Below are 26,645 nucleotides of genomic sequence, written 5' to 3' on the forward strand. Positions count from 1 at the left end.
GAGTCAAATGCATCACCTGACTGAAGAGGACCAACCCTTACATTAACGTGTGGACACCCATATTTGCACGACTGTACGAGAGTGAGAGAGCAAAAGAAAGGCCAGAAACGTAAAGGACAGAGAGGCAGAGCGGGAGAGAGAGCGCAGGTGACAGAGCAAGCATACGCAGGAGAGCAGGAGCGTGTGGAATAGAGAGTAAGAGCATGAGAGAGTGAGAGAAAGACAGTTTAATGCAAGAGCACTAAAAAGAGCACGAAAGAGTGAGTGTAAAAGCGATGGTGTGAGCAAAGAGAGCAATGGAGTGAATGAGAAAGAGTGAGAGAGAAAGAGAGTGTGCGAAAAAGAGTGTGCGAGAGCGCAGAAGAGTGTTCAAAAGAGAGTGACCGAGAACATGAACAAGAGCAACGGAGGGAGTGCAAGAGAGAGAGGGAGAGAAGAAGAGTGAGAGTGTGGAAGAGAAAGTATGAGCATGAGAGAGTGAGAGAAAGAGTGCGAAAGAAAGAGCGTTTAGCGCAAGAGCATTAAAGAGAGAGCACGAAAGAGTGAGAGTGAGGGTGTAAAAGCGATAGTGTGAGCAAAGAGAGCAAAGAAGCAAATGAGAGAGAAAGCGAGAAAGCAAGAACGCAAGAGGGCAGAAGAGTGTGCAAAAGAGAGTGACCGAAAACATGAACAAGGAGGGAGAGTGAGAGAGAAAAAGAGTGAGTGCGCATGAGAGTGTGAGAACACACGAGTGTGTGAAAGAGAGTGAAAGATAAGATAGAGACATAGTGAAAGCGTGAAAGTGAGAAGATGGAAAAAAAGAGCAAAGGAGCGAGAGAGTAAGTGGGAGAGAGAAAGAGAGAGAGCGTGAATCAGAGTTTTAATTAATTAGAGACAGAGAGTGAGACTGCAAAAGAGTGGATGAAAAAGAGAGTGAGAGATGGAGAGTATGAGAGCGAGAGCAAGGCAGAAGGGGAGAAAAAGAGCCGGGGGGGTGTATCTACCAAGGAACAGCAGGTGTGTGTCTGTATGCGCACTCGGGTGTTGCTCACCTGTTGGGGGTTGTTGGGCATGTATGGAAGCATCGTAGAAACATGAAACATGATCTCGTAGCCCTGATAGGTGGTGTACAGGGAGTGTGTTCCAGTGGAGTCCGCTGTTCAAACACACACACACACACACACATTACTGACTGTGAATAAACCATTAAGACAAGATACACAGATATCCCCATCATATATACAGCTATGCTTACATCCATACATACACTATGTTCAAATGTTTGTGGACACCCCTTGTAAGGAATGCATTCAGCTACTTTAGGCTGCACCCATTGCTGACACTGATGTGCAAATGCACATCACGTGCACAGCTTGTTTAGTCCCTTTACACTGTTAAAAGTATACGTTTCCTGAGAAACTTTTATGGATTCTTCAATTTCAAGCTAAGAGAAACCTTCTTGAGGATGAGATGGGGTGGTAATCATCCAACATCCTGACCTCACTAGTGCTCTTGTTGCTGAATGCAATCAAATCTTCACAGCAACGCTCTTTTTTTAGAGCAATTTTTCCATTAAAGGTTAAGGTTTTTTTTTTCCTTCTCCTCTAAAGTTGCCAATATGGAGGAGTGTTTTTGTGTGACTGTGATCGTGTGTGTGTGTGTGTGTGTGTGTGTGTGAGTGAGAATGTGAGAGATACTCACTCTTGGTGTCCAGCTGAGCAGCGTACTTGCTGAAGCCTCTCAGACACACAGTGTCCCCCAGTAGCTCCAGGAATTCAGTGAAGGCGGGTGTGGCCTCCTCATTATTATACATCTCCTCCTCGGTGCTCTGATCCGCACGACACAGTAGGATTCCCACTTTATGCTTCTGACTTAACTACATGCGCACACACACACACACACACACACACACACACACACACACACACACACACACACACACACACACACACACACACACACACACACACACACAGCATTACAAATTCCAAGTTTTAAGAAGATGCTGCTCCCTAACAATCATATTGTATCATTCAATACATGGCTCCCAAAGCAATGGACACAATATAGAACATAAAATACAGTACAGTAAAAATACAATCATATAGTAATAAAAATTAAATAAGCCCACAATTATGGCAGACTCCCTCCTCCCTCTCTACAAAATCATTAACAGGAAGGAAAAGCACCCTCTATTTAAGGATATATTGGCTTCCAGCTGACATCTGAGCTTGTGAGACTTTTGTTCAAGTGCTGTAATGCACAACTGTCATGTATTTATTAGTGGATACAGCAATATTTATGTAAAGAAATATATAATAAAAACAATATACAAAATACTATATAGTTTTTAAGGTTAAATCCCTATTATAACTACCCTCGAAGTGACAGAGTGGGGTTAGTTTCCCCGCAAACTACGCCAATAAGAGTCCTTAGGCAAAGCAGAGTTTACTGAACACCTCCTCAGAGTCTGAGAAGAGTGAGTGAGGATTTAGACCAGTGTTTAGCACTATGCTAATTGGTGGGGTATTAGCTGGGGTTATTCACGAGTGTCCTATTGCTTTTATACATAAGTTACATAAGAAATATATAACAGCCCTAAACATTGTTTTGGTTACATGCATTTAATACTGGCAGCTTCTTCCACCAAATATAAAAAAAAAAAGTTCCAGCAGTTTAGAGTAAAGCAGCCATTGTTGTTACTTAGCAACTGGTAGTCAGCTGAATGATACAGATACAGGGAAAAATACAAAACCCTGTGGAGATCACATACAACAGCACTGAACTAATCAGATCGTGTGTCAGACCTATACTGACTAGATTTTGATAATGGTTAAGAAATCGTATACAATACAGTGCAGCCACCATACAGTGCACAGTGTCTCACCCCTTGCTCGTCCAGTTTGAGGAGCTGCTCTGTGACTTTAGGGGTGCTGAGGGCGAGGCGCAGGCAAGACACACTTAGCTCAGGCAGGACATACTCCAACACCTCCTTCAGGGGTAAACCCCGGACCGTACCGTGACGAGCGGCAGAAGGGACAGCGTCCTCCAGGACAGAACCTCGCAACGTCACCAACTACAGACAAGACAAGTGAAAGTATTGGTTAAGCTATAAACTTAAAATTACACAGACAGACCTAGAAATATAGAAACAAAAAGTGAAATACAGATAAAGACAAAATCTCACAGAGAGACAGACAAACAGACAGACAAATAGGCAGAGAGAGCTAGACAGACATGGACAGATAGAGACTTGGACAGACAGATAGTGAGATAGTGAGAGAGAGAGAGACAGACAGACGGACGGACAGGGAGGCAGGTAGGTAGGCAGGCAGACAAAGAGATAGATAAACAGGCAGACAGAGCAACAGATACACAGATACTGACAGACGGAAAGACAGACAGGCAAACTGAGAGACTGGCAGACAGACAGGCAGACAGAGCGACAGATACATAGAGATAGATAGACAGACAGACAAACAGACAAACACAAAGACAGACAGGCAGGCAGAGAGATAGACAGACAGAGAGCGCAAAAGATATGTAGAGACAGACAGACAGAGCTATATAGATAGGCAGTTATAGAAATATAGACACAGAGACAGCTAGACATAGAAATGTAAACACAGACAGACACACAGACAGATGCAAATGTGTGTATAACCAACATCAGATATGAAGAAGATGCAGTGTGAGATGGGCTCTGCAAGGCTGTGAGAAGCTGAGCTGTATCCTGCAGCTTCCACTGTGTGGCGTCATTTCACCACCACAGCCTCTTCAGCACACAGCACACGCTCTCTCTCTTCATCCTCACTGTAGAGGCCTGACGCACCGAACGGCTCAGCGTTTTCCAGAAAACTCCACCTACTCTACTACACTGAAACACACGCTGGTATGAATGAGTGTGTGAGGCTCCAAACATGCCGCTCCGGGGCAGAACCAGCAGGGCTTTAGACGGCTTCCAGCATTGATGTGGTTTCAGATGCCATGTGCTGGGTCACATGGACAGTCACACCCCTCTAACCCCAAAGCCCTGCGGTGCCCGTGTGATCTGCGATGAGTATGCGATGTGTGTTTTCCATCAAAGTGTTTTAGCTATGAGTGTGTGTGCGTGTGTGCGTGTGTGTGTGTGTGTGCGTGCGTGCGTGCGTGTATCACGTACATCTAAATTCAAATGACGTAGAAAAATACTAACTGAACACTTGTTCAAATTACAGACTCTATTCAGCTGTACTGATTTCAGCGTATGCAGGACTTCTAGCTATAGCCATTTTGTAGACTCTGTGCTGGGTTAACTTTTCAACAGGACTGGAATTTGACCAGGGGTGCCCAAACTTTTGAACAGGACTGGAATTTGACCGGGGATGCTCAAACTGTTGCCTACGATTGTAATTTGACCAGGGGTGTCCAAACTTTTGCATATGACTATATATACACATGCATATATAAATGTGTGTGTGTGCAAAGCTGCTTCGAATGAGTGTGTGAGTGAACAAAGGCTTCTGATAAAAAGGACTGTGTGTGTGCGTGTGTGTGTTTGATGCAGACTCATTCAGACGCACTAGAGAGGATGGCAAAAGCTTTGTGTGTCTGTATGGCTGACTTGTTCAGACAGACTGGAGATGATGGCTTGGTGTGTGTGTGTGTGTGTGTGTGTGTGTGTGTGTGTGTGTGTGTGTGTGTGTGTGTGTGTGTGTGTGTGTGTGTATGTGTGAACTGAAGCTACTGCATTGTTCAGACAGAGTGAATGTGATGTATCCAGGCAGGCATGTAATCCGCTAAACCCAGTACAACTCAGCACTTTCTCACACACGGAAACACACACACACACATCCCGACACACAAGGCATTACCTGGCACAAAATACAGCCAGAGGCCACTCAGATCACTCCAACATATATACACACACACACACACACACACACACACACACATCTATACACACTGTAACATTGATGCTGCATCAGGGTCTTTAGGAGGGTTTCAGAGAGGAGAGGAGGATCATAGGCGGGCCGAGGGAGGATGTCTAAGTGAGTGAGTGAGAGTGTGTGTGTGTGTGTGTGTAGTTCCTAAATGTAATGGTAGATTCTAAGAAATCTAGGTTGAGGTAAATGCCAATATTGTGCACTGTTATATGCAGTGTGTGTGGTAAGTAGAGGACACTGCCGGTCTTACCTGTAGTGTGTTTTTGTGTGTGTGATGGTTGAGGTCATTTTGGCCCAGGCAATTCATAATCATATTCATATTTCATAATCATATTCACATTAATTTTTAATACTGAAGGACTGAATGACGTGCAAAGGTTTGCTAGCACCCATCGGAAACACCATAGTCATAGCATCTACCTGGCATATCATAGCAGCCACTAAGCAACCTTATAGCAACTCCCTAGCAACCACCAAGCAACACCATAGCAACCACCTAGCAACATCACTGCAACCACTAAGCAACTTAATAGCCATCATCCATCAACCACCTAGCAAGACCATAGTGGCCACCTGTGATATCATATAATATAGCAACTACTAAGCAACCCCATAAAGACCACATAGGATACCCCATTAACTACTCAGCAACTCCAAAACAGCCACCGGAGATACCACAACAACTGCTTACCAACCACTTAGAAACATCCTAGTAACCAGTAACAACATAGCATCCATCTAGCAACCACAAGGATGTGGTTTTTGCACGGGGCTGTAATTTGACCAGGGGGCCCAAACTGTTGCACAGGATGGTAAGCTGACAATATATTAACCACCTGGGAAATTATAGCAACCCATAATAACCACAGCAACCACCCAGCAACTCCAAAGCAATCAACGAGCATGCCATAGCAACACCCTAGCAACCAATATGCAACTTCATAGCAACACCCTAGCAACCAATATGCAACTCCATAGCAACTACCTAGCAACACCTTAAGCATCCATCTAGCAACCATTTAGCAACACCACAGTGACCGCCTGAGATGCCCCATCAACAGCAAAGCAACCACCTAGCAAAACCATAGTAAGCACCTACCAAAAACCCTAGAGACCACATAGCAACAGTGTAGCAAAAGCCTGGAGGTGTGAACTACAACCACTGTGATTCCTTCAGCAAATGAACTTTCTCTAGCATACCAAATGTGCTGTATAGAACAGTACAGGCAGTGGAGGAGCACTCCGCAGGTGCAGTCACACAGCTCTGAAGCTGAGAAGTGCTAGGAGTGTGGAAGGCGGAAGGCCGGTGGCAAGGACAGCTGCAGCAGTCAAGGATAGACTTCAGCAGTCAAAGCAAACCACCAAAACAACCCGATCGTGCCTTATATTACTGAAGACTCCTCTTATGCCTCTTAATGCACGTACACAGTAGGGCTGCAGTGATCTAGTGGACAGTCAGTCACTAGCAATGCTATTCACAGAAAATAGCTGAAGTTAAAACTAAATATTCATATTCATATAATACATATAGCCTTACGGCCAGGCTGCAGAATATAGTCTTTACACAGACACATATAGAACTGTAACTGATGGCGGTGCAGCGGTGGTGCATAGTGGAGAAATCGCACAGTGGGTTGTTCAGTCAATGAATTAAATAGTCCTGAATGTGATTATTTGTAATATGTGGAGGTTTGGGGTGATAACGTTAGTTTTTATTTGTGTGTGACTTTAATTTTATTAGATCCTTAATTAAAAAAGCGAACATGCACACAGACTAAGAACACTCTGCGCTCAGACCTGGAAATAGCTGGAAAAGCTCCACTTCTCTGCCTGATAAAGAGTGTGTGGGTGATTCAGAGACAGCCGTGCAGCCTCGGTAATGTCAATCCTACAGTAGAATCTTACTCTGCTCAAAAACAGGTTTTCAAGGTATTGGATTCAGGCAGTGCAAGAAGACGACTAGTGAGTGAGGCCACCAAGACACCTATGACTGCTCTGAAGGAGTTAAAAGCTTCATCAGCTGAGATGGATTTATATGACAAATGTTGCCCGGGTTCTTTCCCAGGCAATGCTTTATGCTTGGGAGAGCGGCACAGAGAATTACATCTCGACTACAGTTCACCCAGAGGCATGTGGGGGACTCCAAGGTCAACTGGAAGAAGGTCCTTTGGCCTGATAAGACCAAAACTGAGCCATTTAGCCATTAAACTAGATGCAGTTTAGACGCTAGGTGTTTGGCAGAACATCAACACAAACACACCATGGCGACAGCAGCATCAATGATGTGTCCGCCAAACATGGCCATGTGTGGTTGGGGCAAAACACTGTAACCTACTGTACTGTATTTCAATACAGTACCAAACCATGAACGATCGATACAGGGAACTGAACTGCAAAACCATATAGCGGATTTGCCCCACTGCCTCTTTCAAGAGTGGTTTCCACAAAAGCTGGTTGATCAGAGACCGTCAACTTTCAAATCTTGTCATCTGGGTGCAGTCTATCTGAGAGGAGAGTGGGTGGAGAGGTGGGCGGATCTCATGAAATGGACGCACCAGTAGTACCAGTACAATATATGGGCTCTTTTCACTGAAACTGTTTGTTGTGGCTGTTTAGGGTTTGCTAAAGCATCTGGTCATCGAGTGACCATCACACTGAGCAATAATCTGGGCCCTGCTTAGTGTATGTTTAAGGAAAGACTGTAGGAGACATGGCCCTTAAATGGCCACACACACACACACACACACACACACACACACCACCTCTTAAATACATAATACACACCTCGCTGGTGCGGCAGATGATGCGGTACTGGTACTGGTCCTTCAGATCTTTGGTGTCCTCTAGTTTCTCCCGGCGGATACTCAGAGCCACCGACCCCAACTTTTCATCTGACCCAAAGTAGTTCCAGTGTTCTAGAGAGAGCGGGAGAGAGAGAGATTAGTAAAGAGCATGTTTTAACTTGAGAAGGTCACGTTCGAATGAATGCCATCAGTTAATGTCCGGCCTGCTGAGAGCATTCCTGTTCAATACAACACTGTTGACAAAGTGCTCAACGCAAGAGCACCCATTGACCTTGAGTGGGAGCACACACAGACTCTCTCTCCCCTCTTGCTCTCTCACGCTCACACATACAGTTTCTATACCTCCTATGTGCATCAGGTCGGAGTGATACTGGCTGGTAACTGCAGTTATTTATTGAGTTATATATCAATAGATGTGAGGTCTTAATGGAGGGTGGCCTCCACTATTAGTAACAGCTTCTAATCTTCTGGAAAGGCGTTACTCTTGATGTTAGACCAAATCGGTATGGATTTGATTGTATTTAGCCACATGGGCATCAGTCAGATCAGGTACTGATGTTGGGTCATCAGTTCTGGATCAGTTCCCTAGCTCATCTTTAAGGCGCTGGGTGGAGCCCAGTCACTACACAGAATGCAGGTCCCAATGCTCCGCAGCCCTAAGCTTGTGTCTTAACGGCCCAACTACTACTTGTCCTCAACTTTTGACACAATCGAAATTGGTTGTTCTTTACATTATGTCCACATTTCACGATGAACGGATCAATAGAAATGCTCCAAAATGATCAGGATTTAAATTCTTTCCCATCGACTTCCATTGAAAGTTACTAAGGTTTTTTTCCCTTCTCCTGGAAAGCTGACATTTTGGAGATACTGGTCTGACAGCTACGATGTTTATGACATTCAGATCTGATCCAGTGGGCCCCCTAATAGAGTCTCCTTACTGAAAAAAGCACATGTCTATGGTAAATAGGTCTATTATCCATTTCCCAGAGTTCTGCAATGTCACTGGCGAATAATTTCCTTCATCTTTCATCCAGGGTTTCTATTGCAGGATATGGGTTCTCCTAAAAATGTAGGAAGCACTGAAACAGCAGGAAGCGTGAGCGGACTGGGCCGACACAGGATACTTTGTTGAGCCAGAGGACGTGAAGGAGACTGTATTCCTAACAAGGCACCGAAATAAGTTAGTACCACTGTGTGTCTGGCACACGCACCCACAATCGCAAGCCAAACATACATACAGACACAATCGCACACACCTTTTATACATCGCAGCTGACTAACAGGGTGAAACACTTCATTATCTAAAACGGGTGCAGCTACACGGCATCACTGAGCAAGTACAATCAGGTGAACGTCGCCGGCCGGTGCAAATTCTACCAGTAGAGAGACTCATTATTAAGTAATCAATTATTAAGATGATTAAAAAGCATATCATGTTATAAAATGATCAATAATACGAATAGATATTAAACAATACTAATAGATATCAAACGCATCTATTAAAAAAAAATCCTCCAGATCAGATTTTGATGGTTGCTGGACGCTCATGTCTACTTTTTGAAATATTCATACATCGCAGTGACGTTATGGGCTTCCGTTCTCTGAGCTGTTCTGTATCTGCGACAGTAGATCACAGTGTACATCTGCATAGGGCTGGGTATCACCACTGACTTCCCGGATTGATTCGATTCCGATTCACAAGGTCCCAATTCAATTCGATTCAATTCAATATTGATTCATTTAAGGATATTTCAACATGTTTTGTTGAATATGAAGAGATTTTCAGAGAACTACTGTTGAAAATGCACAAGGAACACTCAACCTACTATTATTAAAAAGACTGTGTTCAAATATAAACTCTTTGAGTTTGTGGCCTGTTGAGTGTGTGGGCGAAACATCCAATGTGCAACAAGTTGGTTCATTCCAAAGCATTGGTCATATTCGCAGCGTGGTCTGTCATGACAGCTGGATCTTTGTTTGCAAACTCTCACTCTTGTATCGCTTCGGACAGTAGTTCAGCTAGATTACTGGCTGCGTGCCTCTATTTAATTGCCCTCGTCTGTAAAACATGAGACATGAGTCTCCATTCGTTGTCGATATAGTGAGCCGTAATTGTTAGGTACGAATCCATTGCTCTGGATGTCCAGCTATCACAGGTAAGGGCGACTCTCTCTGTCAGCTTAAGTAAACTTGCGACGCAAGGAGGGGGGGTGGGGGTGAGTATGCTAATTTTAAAGATCGATCTCGGGCTTATATGAATCGATATTGGATCATTCAAATGAAGATAGAATTGAATCGAAAAATCTATTTTCTAAATGCACCCCTAATCTGCACAGAATCTCAATGAGCTTCATACCACACTCCACTGTATGTGCGGTACATACACACACACGGACACACGCGCGCACACACACACACACACACGCAATTAGCCGGAAAGTCACTGACATATGCAGGGTAAGGTGCCTCCAGGACCTGAAGTTGAGAACCACTGATTCAGAGCATGACTTACTAGCTTTCCCACATGACACAGAAAGGTCGAAGGGTGATGTGGGTTACAGCATCCAGAGAAGAAGAGGTCAATTTAAAACATCCACCCAGACGCCCCTACATCTGCATTTACTATTTTGTGGAGGAGAAACTTGGTTATGAAGCTCCGGTGAAGCGGAATATCAGGTAAGATCATTAGCCTAGGAGCTAATTTGGCTTAAAGCCTCACCAGAGCTGCATAACCGAGCCCGTTCTTTGTGTGAGGATGTTCTGGTGTTCTGGTCTCTACACCACAAACCAGTAAGAGCAGACGGTATGGATGCTTGATTGTACGTTTTAGATTTAGCGCCTTCAACCACAGACACAGGTCGTCTTCTTTTTAGAAGGTGTCGGATAGTTGTATGGCATCACATAGCACTCATAGATCTCTGTGTTGTGTTCACAGCTATGCTACTACTCATTTAGTATGTTTATTAGCACTGTGATTGTACTCCATAGCTCTATATCTGTCATGCCAGAGGTTCTAAGACTAAGTGAAGCAAAGAAAGCCATTGTTTCATGTAAAATAAGGTGTAAAATGCTGTCTGGGCCAGGCCTTCTTTTCACTGGATTGTCCCTAGACTACCCCTTTAAAAAAAGTGTCTCCAAGTCGCTGTTGCTCATTGGCATGCTGCTCCACTGTTACTGTCCACACATCTATGTGGCACACAGCCCAGGCAAGGGAGGCTAAAGGTCCCCTTCGCAGTACAGCATGCTGCAGAGATGTATTTCTGGAATGTTAACCATTATCCAGCCGACTCCACGCCGATAAACACTGACAACTAATTAGGAGGGAGACTTGCAGAGCACCCTGCTTCAGCAGGGCTCTGGCTAATGTAGCTAAAAGGTGACAATTAAGTTATTTTTGGAGCGTGTGGTCGGGAGAGGGGAAGTTTACACCACTGGCATTTAGAGAAGCAAGACCTTTAGATGGATTAACATTTGGAAGGCAGATGTATGCCATGTTTGGGAGTAGAGCTCCAACTGCTGTTACACTGAATTTGGCAGTAAGTTGACAGCAGACAATGCTGTTGATTGAGGAAACCTTAAAGACTTTCTACATTTCCAGAAAGCAAATGGAAGCTGTACTAATGCGGAACAACACACATTTCATTCACAAATGGTCAGAAATATGGAAAACATCCATACTACCTTTTCCGTGGAAGTGTTCGCGGTAGTATCTGGCGCCCAGGTCCACATGCTCTATGCAGTGCTGCTGCAGTCTCTCCAGTCGTGAGGCCTGCTCTTCTGGCCCCACTTCCAGTATGGACACACTTGCATTAGCGCAGCGAGGTCTAAGCCTGGCCTCAGCCCCGCCCAATTCCCCCCGCTCCGCCCACGAGCTCAGGAAACTCACGTTGCGCTCTCCGTAACTTCCAGTCTCGTTCAGAAAGTTGGGGCAGCTGAGCAGGAGCTGGTGCTGGGGGCCGGTGCTCAGGGGACCTGGGTCGGAAACCTCTGGACCTAGAGCGCCGGACCCCTCCATAAAGTCCCTACAACTCAGATCGTCCGTGCTGGAGAAGCTGGGCTCGGCTCCTCCCAGAGCCAAGGTCCGCGACGCTGCTAGCGAAGCAGCAGTGGCCGAAGAGGCGGCAGATGCGCCGGTTGCGGTGTTGCGCCTTTGGGCCGCAGAACTGCGCTGGGCGGCCGCTTCATGTAGGTCGAACAAGATGCTCTGGGCATCATAGTGTGCAAAGCTGCGTACACAAAGCCAAGGTTTGAGGGTGGACATATCCATGGATCGTCCCGTATCCTCGAGGTCACCCCTTGATGCTTCTGGATCAGCCCGGTTAGATCCACGAAGCTTCCGGAAAAGAGATGAAGTGCCCAGGGATGACTCTGTGCCGCCGCTTTTCTTGCGGACGCGGCTTTCTGGACGGTCCTCAGGGCGAGGACTGGAAAAGGCCACGTCGGGAGAGGCCCGGGCCACTTCAGGAGAGGTTTGGCCTCTTAGCAGCTCCCCCAGCCTCGCAGGGGCAATACTGCGCTGGTCTGGCCTTCTCTCCTGCTGAAACTGGCTCAGCATATCAAAAAAGCTCTCCTCAGGCACAGCTTGCACATCTATGGACGAGGTGCTTCCGTACTCACGGAATAGCAGACGGCCCTCGATCTCCGCCTCATCCTGCTCGCTCAGGGTGATCTCGCTGTTGGAGCGCTGCCGCAGCGGTGCAAAGCCCAGCGATCTGAGCCGCAAGGGGGAACCCGGGATGTCCCTTAGGCTCCTTCCCCCCTCCAAGAACTCTGCGTCCTTGCTGCGCCGCATGTTCGCCATAACCCCACGAATTAGCCCCGCCTCCCCATTGCTGCCACTCTCAGAGTTGCCGTTTTCCAGCAACGACTCCCGGGACCTTTCTCTCCTCGGCGGCCAGTCTGCGATGCGTGCCCGGACCCCCATCTTTGGCACGGAGATGCGGGACAGCGTGGGCTCGGCCGGAGAGGTGTGACCATTATGGAGTGGCAGGCGAAGGGGGAGTGGGGGGAGGGGCTGGGAGAGAGGGCCGGAGTCTCTGTACACATTCATGGTGCCCGGGGCAGTATTATTAGGGCTGGACCATAGGAGAAAGGCAAGGGGTGCAGGGGAGAGGGCATCCCGAGCTGGTAGAGGCAGCAGGGCGGGACTCCACACTTTGGCTTCTTCCTCTGCCTCCTATGTGCATGTCTTTTTTGGAGGGGATGAACCACAGGACCACTTCTTCCTCGACAGGCCTCAATCAATCACAGTGAAACGGCAAGGGCACAAGATAACTCTCGGCGCAGACCTGCAAAAAAGACAGACAGACAGAGAATTTGGTTAAACATCTGCACAAACACAGCATTATTTTTCCCACCATTAAAAACAAAACACCAGCTGCTCTATACACTGTGGTTTCTGGAAATCCTTTAAACCATGTTTTACAGAACTCTGGGCGAGAAAAACAAAAGCATGGAGCCTCAGTATCACGTGGCCTGAGGAAAGGCCTGACTTGTGCTTTGTTCCTTAAATGAAAAAAAGGCGCCTTTTATCATGTCTCAATATGGGACTTACATGATAACACTGAATTAAACAATATTGCACCCAAATTCCTAACTAAATATTTTTTGTTTCTTTAGGGTGATAATTATTATTTGCTGTCTGCATTACTATGACTTTATGCTGTTTAATGACGTAACCTAGCAGCAACATGTATATTGAAAACAGAACTGGGCCTAGTATAGAGCCCTGTGGTACACCACAAAAGACATCAAATAGCAGGTAAAACTGTCCTGAGCAATTTAATTTTCACATAGAACATTTTTATTTTTCGATTTTACAAATATTTAATTTTCACATAGAACATTTTTATTTTTCGATTTTACAAATATTTTATAAAAAATGTATTGTTTACGTTTGTTCCAGTAAATTCAACCAGTGTTTCTGAGGCAGAATGTTGTAATATCAGCATGGATTCCTATATTTTTTCTTCTCCTATGGTTAGGGTTAGCATAGGTCTTCCAAAAGCACAAAAGCAGCCAGTTTCATTTAAATTAACTTTCAGTTATTTCTTCATTCAGATTTTAAAAGGTTTCTGTCCATCCATGCAATGATGCTTGAAAGACAGTTTGCACTTTATATAGTTTATATAAGGAGCTGGTGTCATTAAGCTCATTGCATAACTTTGTCAACTGACCTCATGCTCTTAAATGCCCTAGAGGCAACATGTATAAGGAAATTAAAAGAAAAGACTTTTAGACTACTTTTTGATCATTATCTATGTGTAGAGGGTTACAAACACATATAAATATTGCCTCCACTTGATGACACTGATACTGTTTAAAGTTAAATTATTTATGTGCCAGTAAATGTAACAGCGTAAATGTGACCGGGTTTGCCATCTGGCTACTTTGCAACTGTATTTCCGGAGGTTATTATTCCAATATAATCATGCATCCCTATTTTCTCCTTTCTCCTATATAGTGAAGGTCTGTAAACAGCAGCACACTGACCCACTTATGATTGTCAAAGACTGATGAAACAACCCACACCCGAAATAAAAAACAAACGCATTCATTCAAGTTTCAATAGCCCTGCAATTTCATAAAGAAAGCTGAAGCAGACTGAAGCTAAACTTAGACACAGAATGAGGAGAGCATGAGCGAGCAGGAACGAGATATGAAAAACCTGAGAGGAGTTGAGTAAGGGAACATGAGGGATTTTCAGTGCGGATTTCTCTCACGTATTCAGGCTAATCTCGATTCCTCTCGCCTCTCACACAGATACCATTATCTCTAACAGCCTTACAGCCACATGGCCCGGCCTACAGGCCACATTTCTCATCTCTCCCTCTCTCTCTCTCTCTCTCTCTTGCTATCAGACCACACTAAGACCAACAATTACAGGTGAAGGAGCCCAAGCATCTTTGCCTCAGAGGCAGCCCCATGTTCATTGTGTAAATGTCAGCAGTTTTGTTTCCCAGTGTTTTCGTCCTCGAGGACAAGAAGACTGACGCCACACACAATTAGCGGCTGTGAAGCAAGAAGCACAGGTGTTAGACATCTTTAAAAGTAGCGGCTCTGCTGACCGACAGGTGCAGCGGCCTTCCAGGGCCCCTCGTTCCTCGGCCCGCTGGTTGCTAAGGGCGACAGAGCTTTGGAATGTAGGCCTTCTAAAAACCCACCCTCATCCCATCGGTCCAGTGAAGCATGTGGAGGTGCAGACAGATTTAGCACCCACAAAAAAGAGCGCCCTGGTCATGTGACAGTGGAGGCGGGCAGAGGCTCACACCTTAACAAGTCGGTCAGCAGGGCACAGGGCCAAAGCACCTGTGAGTCTGACCATTAGCTGGCTAAATCCAAAGCCAGATTAGCAGCCAAAGCAGTAATGCTGTGAAATACAGGACAGGGACAGCACTGCAGTTACACCGCAGAGTCTCAGTGGGCTCCTGGCATAAACTGTGCCAGAACCATCTAGAACAGATCTAGCTTTATTCTGGTGTTTTAATATTTTATGGAAAACGAAATGGGTTTTTAAATCTGTCTTATTTAAAAAGTTACACATTTTCTGACTACATTTCTGACTACATGCAAAATATAGGGTTGTTTTAGTGGGACTTTCAAAAGGGACATGATCACGATTTGTTTTACTGACACAGGACTGATCTTCTGTTTATTGAGAAACTAGTCCTGTGATCTACTGACATTGAAAACCGTGTAGGTAAATGCAGTCTCTTAAAATAAAATCATTGACACTGAAAAAAAGGACAGACTACCAACATTTAAACTGAAAAACATGACACTGTACAACAGACTGACATTTACACTGAAAAAACACAAAAAAGGGGGACTGAAAAACGGACTACTGAAATTTACACCAAAAAACTACTGAAAAACAGGCTACTGACATTTACACTGGAAAAAAAACACTAAAAAAGGATACTGGACAACAGACTACTAACATTTACACTGAAAAAGCACTGAAAAACAGGGTACTGAAAACCAGACTACGGACATTTACACTAAAAAAACACTAAAAAAGGATACTGGACAACAGACTACTAACATTTACAATTAAAAAGCACTGAAAAACAGGGTACTGAAAAACAGACTACTGACATTTACACTGAAAAGAAAAACACTAAAAAACGATACTGAACAACAGACTACTGACATTTACACTGAAAAAGCACTGAAAAACAGGGTACTGAAAAACAGACTACTGACATTTACACTGAAAAAGCACTGAAAAACAGGGTACTGAACAACAGACTACTGACATTTACACTAAAAAAAACACTAAAAAAGGATACTGGACAACAGATTACTAACATTTACAATGAAAAAGCACTGAAAAACAGGGTACTGAACAACAGAATACTGACATTTACACTGATAAAGCACTGAAAAACAGACTACTGACATTTACACTGAAAAAGCACTGAAAAACAGGGTACTGAACAACAGACTACTGACATTTACACTGAAAAAGCACTGAAAAACAGGGTACTGAACAACAGACTACTGACATTTACACTGAAAAAGCACTGAAAAACAGGGTACTGAAAAACAGACTACTGACATTTACACTGAAAAAGCACTGAAAAACAGGGTAGTGAACAACAGACTACGGACATTTATACTGAAAAAGCACTAAAAAGTGGGGGCTGAAAAACAGAATACTGACATTTACACTGAGAAACTACTGAACAAAGGGTAGTGAAAAACAGACTACTGACATTTACACTGAAAAACTGTACATAAATGCAGTATTCTGGAAAACCCTACAATAATTAACATTGAAAAACAGAACTGACATTTCTACTATAAAACAGTGCTGAAATTTACACTGATTAAAATGTACTGAAACGAAGACTTCTAAAATGTACACTGTACTATATTATATACTAAAAGGTGGGTTGATAAATAGACTGACGAACAGCGTACAGACTTCCGCACTGTCAACACTGAAAAACATTCACGGTAACTGTGCAGAAGTGCACCAAAATGTAAAACTGTACAGCGACTCAATCACAAGCATGAAGATCGACAAAGGAGGGATCAATACTCTTTACAGCGTGGATAACTTAAAAAGATCACATGCATCACGTTCCAAACAGGTTTCGCCCCTGACTTCATCCCATAACTAGCCAGGTCACCAGGGCACGATCTATATGGACTAAGGGAGTAATAAAGACGTGCGTCAGATGAGATGTTGTAACGATCTGTGCTGGAAACGACACCTTCGAGAATCACGCTAAAAGGCTGGCGGTCATTCTTTTGCTTCCTTTTTTCATGACTGCAAAGTGATAGAATGACACTCCACACAGGACATGCGAGAGAGTGTGAGCCAGCGAGAGCGAGCGAGAATGAATCACAGTGACGTGCTTTAATATTACAGTCAGATCGGATCAGGCCTCAGCACAGCTCTAGGACTATAAAAAGCTCACTCAGCATCAACTGTTCCCTCCACTTAACTTCTCCCTCTCTCTTCTTTTTGTCTTTCTGCTCCCTTCATCTAAATGCGTCCATCCACTCGGTACAGCGCTCTGAGCAGGTCTCTGTACTGCTGACTGATGAGGAGGTGATGAAAGGAAAACTTCTCGGCCATCTCTCAAAAAACACCACACACTTTCAGTAGCAGGTAAAAGCACTTCAAAAGGGCCTGATGACAGATAAAGCTCCCTGCCATCTCTCCAGCTTCCCAACACAAACACGAATACACTCACGCTAACGCACAAAGGCTGCGTTCACACAGTAGGTAAAAGTGTGTGCCGCAGATATGTCATCTGTGTGGCAGTGTGAAGGGCAAAAAACACTTGATCAATACCAATTCATTATTGATTAGAACCACCGTCATATGTGGAAATGAAATCTGATACAATCCAATACATATCGACCTGAACAGCCAGATCGGAGTTCATGGGCCTTTCTTGGACTACACAGAATAAGTGAGGCAGTTTTTTTGGGTAGGGTGGTATTATTCATTATTATGGAGGTCACAGGGGTGATGTCTGATGTCTAGTATTTTTACCATATCGCCCAGCCCTAATTACTAGAAAGTTACTAGAAAATTACTAGAAAAGCCCTATGAATCTCTCGGGAGGATGTTCCCCTATAAAAGCCAAACTGAGAGAACAGATATCCTGCACCTTCAATAGAATATTTTATAAAAGACAAGCTCTACACCACTAATAAGACCACTAAGTGCGGCAGCTTCTATTGAAAACCAATAACGCTTTAATAATGCTCAAATTACTGAAGTGAGTGAACGCTGCAAGGCTCACTATCGTGCTGCACTGATACTGTATCAACTAACAAGGTGGTCAAACAAGGCCATTAGCTGGCTCCGGGCCGACAGTTTAGAAACCACCTTTCCTTCGGCCTGACAGTCACTTACTTAGTGGTTTATTGATGAAAAGAATCCAGAACACACACAGCCAATAGGTTTTGTTTAAAAGGAATTAGAGGGGATTCCCCTCCCCCGTTATCCCAAAAGTAGCTGTATCAGTCAAGACATGCTTGCTGTGGGAAATTTGCGTCTTCAGGTTCGCGCTGGAGTTCTGGCCTCTAATTTGCAGCATATAGCAGGTCTAAATCAACTCTCACTACCTTCAAACTGATTAACAGTGTTTGATCATGTCTAATAGACTTGCTTATGCGGTCACTGAGAAATAAATATGGTCAGCAACTCATCAGAAGGCTTCAAGATGGCTAATTTTTAGCTGAGTAGCTTACATGTATTTTAGTATGTTTAGAGATAACAGTCATACAGTGTCAGAAACCCCATAAATCTATCATGTCATGTAATCATAAGTCTATTAGAGATTACTGAACACATTCAGGCCTGTGTGTGATTTAAACTCTATGCAGTTGATGCTAACTTGAGCACATTAGCTCCAATTTCTCCCATTAGCCTTGCAGCTCCATTGCAAAACTAAAGATTTCCATTTTATAGATAACTATGTCCTACAGTGTCAGAAACCACATTAGAAAGTCTATTAGAGATTACTGAACACATATAGGTATGTTTGTGATTTAAACTCTATGCAGTTGATGCTAACTTTAGCACATTAGCTCCCATTTCTTGTTAGCTGCATTAGCCTTGCAGCTCCATTGCAAAACTAAAGATTTCCATTTTATAGATAACTGTATGTCCTACAGTACCATAAACCACATAGGCATGTCTTTTAGAGATCACAAACCGATTTTAGATGTGTGTGAGACAAAGATATACAGATGATGCTAATTTGAGCACATTAGCTTTCATTTGTTTTTGTTAGCAGCCTAGCCACATTCAGTAGCTCCATTGCAAAACTACAGACATCCATGTTTATAGAGAACAGTGAGTCCTACAGTGTCAGAAACCACATTAGAAAGTCTATTAGAAATTACTGAACACATTTAGATGTGTGTGTGTGTGTGTGTGTGTGTGTGTGTGAGTGAGAGAGAGAGAGAGAGAGAGAGAGAGAGAGAGAGAGAGAGAGAGAGAGAGAGAGAGAGAGAGAGAGAGAGAGATACAGATGATGCTAACTTGAGCACATTTGCTTCCATTTGTTTTTGTTAGCCACATTTAGTTACATTGCAAAACTAAAGATTTCCATTTTTATAGATAACTGTATGTCCTAAAGTGTCAAAAAACACATACATGTGTCTGTTAGAGATTAATGAACACATTTAGATGTGTGTGTGAGTGTGTGAGATATAAAGATATACATATGATGCTAATTTGAGCACATAGCTTCCATTTGTTTTTGTTAGCAGCCTAGCCACATGCAGTAGCTCCATTGTAAAACTACAGACATCCATGTTTATAGAGAACAGCGAGTTCTACAGTGTCAGAAACCACATTAGAAAGTCTATTAGAGATTACTGAACACATTTAGATGTGTGTGTGTGTGTGTGTGTGTGTGTGTGTGTGAGAGAGAGAGAGAGAGATACAGATGATGCTAACTTGAGCACATTTGCTTCCATTTGTTTTTGTTAGCCACATTTAGCTACATTGCAAAACTAAAGATTTCCATTTTTATAGATAACTGTATGTCCTAAAGTGTCAAAAAACACATACATGTGTCTGTTAGAGATTAATGAACACATTTAGATGTGTGTGTGTGTGTGTGTGTGTGTGTGTGTGTGTGTGTGTGTGAGATATACAGATGATGCTAACTTGAGCACATTAGCTTTCATTTGTTTTTGTTAGCAGCCTAGCCACATTCAGTAGCTCCATTGCAAAACTACAGACATCCATGTTCTACAGTGTCAGAAACTCCATTAGCAAGTCTATTAGAGATTGCTAACCACCATTAGCCACAAATCTCAATTGTAATACTGTAAACATTTTTAACACCATCTGTGGTGTTTATTCTGGCTGATTGACTACATTTTGAGATAAGAGGCAGAACTGCGTACATATGATGTGAACGCTAGCAGCACACTGTATTAGCGGTTAGCAGCACACTGGCCACAACAGCGTGCTTCAGACGGTCACTTGAGGCAGCGCCTCATTATCTTTGTTTTGGGGGCTGTGACCTCCACCAAGGCAGAGTGGACAGAGGGGGGTTGGGGGACAGAGCAACTCCACAAAGCTCTTCCTGCAGGATTTGGCTGTGACGTTACATCCCATCACTCCCAGCACCCGCGGCTGATTACAACAACAGCTGCAGAGAGAGGAAGAAAGGGCCCTTTCTCCTTCTCTCTCTCTCTCTCTTTTCTGTCTTTCTCACACTCGCTCGCTCACTTCCTTCGTCTTCCCCCTCAGCGTTTGAGAAACTTCTGAGTGGGAGTGCTGAGCGAGTTCGCCTTTAAGTGAAGGCAGAAAAGAGACCAGTGTACACAATTTTCCCATTAGCCTTAACGTAGTCAGCCTGTCCGCGGTCTGAAGTTTGCCTTTTTAGTTCAGTACTATGAGACTAATGTAGCTTAACAGTAATGGATGCATATATACATTAATTAGCATCATGTAAACAACATCCTTTAATCACACACTCGACTCAAACTATGTCCCGTTGTTAAAGAAAAGATTCAGCTTGTCCTCTTTCCTCAGATGTTCTTCATGTTTGGCTTGTAGCACTGAAGCGAAAAGGCTAACGTACCAAACAAACACTACACGTCAATAGTCACCCAAATCTTTTCCAGAAATGTTGTCTTGGCTGATTGACTACATCTGGGGAGAGTGGAAATGTGATTTGTGGCGTGATTTGAGAGAAAAAGTAAACATATATTTGTGGAAATTATTTTGGCTGACTACTGACTTCCAGTGTTTATTAGCTATCTAGCAACATTAGCCTCACAGATCCAGCGCTAACTAAAAAAAAGAGGAAGTTTTGACTATCAAAAGTGTCTTGGCTGATCAACTACATCTAGGTTTAGTGGAAAATGTGACTTTTTGAATGATTTGAGAGATGTTTGTGAGCATATTTGTATGGAAAAGATTTTAGGTGGCTATTGACTTCCAGTGCTTATTAGCAACATTAGCCTCTTGGCTCCAGCGCCAACTATTCTGGCCACATTTTGGCCACCAAATGCATCTTGGCTGATCAACTACATTTAGTGGAAAATGTGACTTTTTGAATGATTTGAGAGATGTTTGTGAGCATATTTTCACGGAAAAGATGTTTTGTGTGGCTATTGACTTCCAGTGCTTATTAGCAACATTAACCTCTTCGCTCCAGTGCCAAATATTTTGGCCACATTTTGGCTACCAAAAGTGTCTTGGCTGATCAGCTACATCTAGGTTTAGTGGAAAATGTGACTTTTTGAATGATTTGAGAGATGTTTGTGAGCATATTTGTATGGAAAAGATTTTGGGTGGCTATTGACTTCTAGTATTTATTATCAACATTAGTCTCTTGGCTCCAGCGCCAACTATTTTGGCCATCTTCGGCAATCAAACGCGTCTTGGCTGATCAACTACATCCACATCTATTGACTTCTAGTGTTTATCATCAACATTAGCCTAATAGCTCTAGAACTACACTAAATAAGCTATATCAACTACATCTGGGTTAAGTGGAAAATGGGATTTGAGTGAATGTGTGAGAATGTTTTTACAAAAAAGATGTTTTGGGTGATTATTGACTTCCAGTGTTTATTAGCAACATTAGCCTCTTGGCTTCAGCGCCAACTAAGGAAGCAAATGTTGGCCCCAAAACATGTCTTGGCTGATCAACTACATCTGGGGTAAGTGGAAAATGTGATTTAAGAAAATGTGATTTGTTGTGTGATTTTAAAGATGTTTGTGAGCACATTTTCACGGAAAAGAAGTCCTGTGCTTATTAAATTAGCCTCTTGGCTCCAGCTCAAACTATTTTGGCCAAACTCTGGCAATCAAACGCGTCTTGGCTGATCAACAACATCTACATCTGTGATGTGAGAGAAATGTGATTTAAGAAAATGTAATTTGTTCCGTGATTTGAAAAATGTGTGTGAGCATGTTTTTACCAAAAAGATGTTTTGGGTGATTATTGACTTCCAGTGTTTATTAGCAACATTCGCCTCTTGGCTCCTGTGCTCACTAAAGAAGCAAATGTTGGCCCCAAAACATGTCTTGGCTGACCAACTATATCTGGGTTACATGGAAAATGTGATTTTAGAGAATGCGAAAGATGTTTATGAGCATATTTTTACAGAAAAGATTTTGGGTGGCTATTGGCTTCGTGTTTTCTAGCAACACTGGCCACATAGGTCCAGCACTACACTAAATAAGCTAAATATGGCCGCCAAATGTGTTTTGGCTGATTGACTACATCTGAGGAGAGTAGAAAATTGGGTGAATTAGATGTTTTGCCAAACAACTCCTTTAAGTAATCTCTAGCAGGCTGGCCTATGATGTTTCTGACATGGTTATCAACAATCATGGATAAACGTTCAGCCTCCACACACTGGCTGCTAATACGGTTTTTGCTGTGCGACAAACTCGTCAAGTTTCTCACCAAACTTTCTTCTTTAAGTGAAGAGTGATGTAGCATTCAGGCTTACACTCAGCCTCAGAAATGAAAAGGACTTCAGAAAGAGCTTTAATTCCTCACCTAGTAATTAGTTCAGTCTCTGATTCAGCTACTTCAAAGTGTGACCACACACACACACACACACACACACACAACACGCGAGCGCTAATGATGGCAATTACGCTCTCTTACTCATGTCCGACAGCTGCGAGGCGAGAGATGACGAGTTTGTACAATAATGCAATAACACACCTGATCCTCCAGGTTACAAACCCTAAACACTGCACCAAAGGAAACTTTATACAATCCAGAATGGAAACTCGCTGTTCTTTTCAAACAACCCCCCGGAGAAGCCAGCACTGCTAAAGCTAAAAGTCAATATTGTAGAGCAGCACCAACATCAGCTTACACAATACATCACCCAGCACTGGCAACAGGTGCAAAACAACCTGCTTGTGACCCTTTCAAGGACAACTCTACTCTACTACTTTTTCAGCAGCTTTCAAACAGGTCTACTCTACAACCTGTTGGGGCTGGAGCTGCACAGTCAAACCAGTGCAACTTAACAAGTGGAACAGTCATTAAACCAGAACAGCCAAATGAACAGTTTATTATTTTTATTTCATACACTTGTATCATAAAGTAAAAAAGGAAAACCATGCCACTGAGATTCAAGCTCTCAGGTAACTTTTACCAAAGTCTCAGACCTTAGGCCATGGCCACATGTTTCCAGATGTCTTTGTCTGCGTTTTGGCCTCCCGTCCTCACGAAAACACATATTTTTGGTCACTGAAAATGATGCTTTTCGAAAAACGTATATATCAGTTAATTAGCTGGATAGGGCTGAGGCTTGTTCACAGTCACCATTAGGAAAGACCAGGTGATGCACAGTTTCAAGAGACTTCTCAAACCTTGTTTGAACAATCAGCAGCCATTACCTCCTCCAAGCAGCTGCCTAGCCCTCTGAATATTAAAATACCTAATAGCCAACAAAGCAGGTGAAGGCTATAAGAAAAACAGCGTTGTGTGTTGTCAGGTAGCCGTCCCCTCTGTCCGTAACAGAATACAGAAGTGGCAGTTAACAAGATTGGTGAGGTCAAGCTGAGGTCTGGAAGACCAATAAAACTTTCAGAGAACTGCTCTTAGGATTACTAGGCCGGCTAATCAAAAGCCCCGTCTGACTGCAAAAGACCTTCAGGAAGATTTAGCAAACTCTGGAGATGGTGATGCACTGGAGACACCCGCACAAACATGACCCTCATGGTCATCGGTCTTCAGAATGTAGAGTCAGGAACATCTCAACAAGCCCAATGCAATCTGAAAGCAAGTCCTGTCGACTGACCACTGTCTGGTCACAATGAGCAATGGTATGTTTGGAAAAATGAAAACCATGTCAGCATCAGTCCACAATTCCCATATCCCTAATTAAAAGCCTAGCATGTGCAAAAAGACTCTCACACACATACACCCACATTCCTCAGCGGTTGACTCTGTGTGTACCTGCCAGGGACCAAGCATTTGAGCTGTCAATCATAGACTAGCCTGCTCCATTGATTTCCTGTCACTTTGTTTTTTGCAGTCTGAATGAACCCCTCCACCCCTGCACCCCTCCAGCAGTTGTCTGTGTTTATCCAAAAAAAAAAAAAAAAAAAAAAAAAAAACAGGGAAAAGGAAGAGGAGGGGATGTTGGAAAGAGGATGTGTGTGTGTATGTGTGTTTGACGTGTGTCCAAAGGGGCTTATATGAGTAGATAAGCAACACTGTGTTGTTGTCACTATAGCATTTCATACAGGCTCAGTATAATACAGTATAGCATAGCCACCTTCAGCAGCATGATGAGTGCTGTAGTGCCGTCTTCTGAGGTCTATCCACATATTTTCCATCATGCTTTAATGCTATTGCATATAGCCTTCTCCTGCATTGTGGGCGTCACTTGGGGTGCCCAAACTTTTGCATGGTTCTCCTGTCCTTTTTTCACTCTTTGTGCAAAACAAAGTTTGACATGACCATTTCAAACCTTTCTGTAAGCCACTTTTGTTGTTTTGACCTTTAAGACGGACATATGTAAACGAGCTGTGTTCTGATTGGTTGCCTTGTACTGCGTACTTTGCGCAAAAAAATGCCGTTAACTTCAGCTTGGATGTGCGGGGCTAAATGGCTTTTGGCTGAATAGGCGGATATAGGTAAATATGTTTGGTATTTATGTCATCACAGAAACATCACGTTTTATATTTTATAATAATAATATTTTATTATATATACACAAATATGCATATTATATCAATCTCTGTAAAAAAATTAAGCTAGGAATAGTCAGGTTTGTGTGGAATATGCGCTTTAATATAAGGATGAGTGATTATGGTTATATGTAATACAGTGACTAACACTAAAAGCCTGCCTTGCTTCTAAAAGCACATATTTATGTAAGAACTAATGAAAAGAGCATTTTCACTCCCCTCACTCCCCCAATTCCAGGTCCAGTGGAATCAGAAATTCCACGGTGGTCTACATGACAGCTACAGTAATGGAGCAATGACAGATGGTCCTACACAAAGTATGAGAGCTGTGGTTTCCAAAATAGATGATTTATCAGGGGTTTTGAAAGCTTAACCGATTGCCTATTGGGACGCTGCAATGGAGGGTTAGGTTTCTCTACACTAAAGCTACTGGCAAGGATGTGCTCTGTACGACTGTAAAGGATGGGAAACTATTAAAGGAATTCCAAAGGAGTGTTGTCTTCATCTAACTAATCCCCATCTGCTGCATCTGCAGCATACAGTTATGTCCAGAGACAAAAATGAGAATTCCCCAAGAAACGCTTGTCTTAAACATATTGAAACGTGGAGATTTGATCTTCATTAGGACAATATTAAGAGATGGAGGTAATGTAACTAAACCAATACAACTGAATGAATGGCTTTCAAAATTATTGGGAAAATATCATTAATAGAAATGCAGGTTTCTATCGAGGAAAAAGTAAGAACAGCCCTCACATTTATTGCTACATAAGATAGAATTAGGTTCAGTTGGGTGTAAATGCACCCAAAATGGATACAAATCCGATCACTCAAACCACTTCAGGAGGAATTCTGAGACTCATCTGAGCCTCGTCTCTCCAAGACGCATTCGCCAACAATGTGTCTATCAGTTTCTCTCTCACCACTTCACTCAACTCATATTTCATGAGCTAGTGTCAGTTGTGTCAGACCCTCAGAGGCTGCTCATATTTCCAAGTTACACCGAAACACCAGTAATATTTGCTGCGCAAGGGGCAGATTTGCATATTCACATTTTTATTAATGTTTCCCCCCCAATTTGGACTGGCAATTACCAACCCCCCCCCCCCCACGCCCCCTCCAACGCATTGACAGTCAAGCCTCTCTTTTTTCGAACTGCCGCTGAAGCAACATCACAGACAGACCATCGCACCTGGAGGGAAGCGCCACGTACCCGGCTACAACGCGCCAGTCCACAGACGCCAGATATGGCCAGCACCAAAGCAAAGCAATATGGGGAGAGCATCATCTACCAACCCCAGAGAGAGCAAGGACAATCGTGCTCTCTCGGGACCTTGGCTGCCAACGGCTGGCAGCGTGACCGGGATTCGAACAAGCGATCCTCTGACCATAGTGACATCGATTTAGTCCGCTGGACCACTCGGGGGCCGTCCCCCTAGTCTGGAAAGGATTTAAAAAGATCTCAGAACAATTAGGAATCAGCAAATCCACTGTCCACAAGGTCCTCCAAGAAAGTTCAGCTCCAACAATCCTATAATATCCTCATGGGGCCTATAGGTCGCTCTCTTACCACAGTTCCTGTCAAAGTTCTGCAGAATATTATAGAATATTAGTCTATATAATATGGCTGAATATTCAGATCCCAAAACACACGCTTATCTAGAAGCCAGTGGGAAGTTTTTGCCCTTGCCCATAATTTGTTGTGTAAATGAGATATTCTATTTAGAATACAAGCTAATGGACAGGGGCTGAAACAACTGCTCACTGGCTTCT

At 43.4% G+C, this 26,645-nt stretch overlaps 1 protein-coding gene across 4 annotated transcripts in view; it reads right to left on the reverse strand.

The window, feature by feature from the left end:
• The window catches only part of sipa1l3 (signal-induced proliferation-associated 1 like 3), a 120,202-nt gene that overhangs the window by 39,064 nt on the left and 54,493 nt on the right, over nucleotides 1-26,645 (reverse strand). For all 4 annotated transcript variants that reach the window (XM_072695540.1, XM_072695538.1, XM_072695539.1 and 1 more), the window contains exons 3-7: nucleotides 11,393-12,999; nucleotides 7,689-7,819; nucleotides 2,867-3,055; nucleotides 1,681-1,855; nucleotides 1,032-1,135 (exon numbers count right to left, since the gene is read on the reverse strand). In XM_072695540.1, the coding sequence (XP_072551641.1) occupies nucleotides 1,032-1,135; nucleotides 1,681-1,855; nucleotides 2,867-3,055; nucleotides 7,689-7,819; nucleotides 11,393-12,761 (1,968 nt within the window). In that variant the 5' untranslated portion in view covers nucleotides 12,762-12,999. The remainder of the gene's footprint in view (nucleotides 1-1,031; nucleotides 1,136-1,680; nucleotides 1,856-2,866; nucleotides 3,056-7,688; nucleotides 7,820-11,392; nucleotides 13,000-26,645) is intronic.

This window comes from Salminus brasiliensis, chromosome 13, assembly GCF_030463535.1.
Source record: "Salminus brasiliensis chromosome 13, fSalBra1.hap2, whole genome shotgun sequence".
NCBI lineage: Eukaryota > Metazoa > Chordata > Actinopteri > Characiformes > Bryconidae > Salminus > Salminus brasiliensis.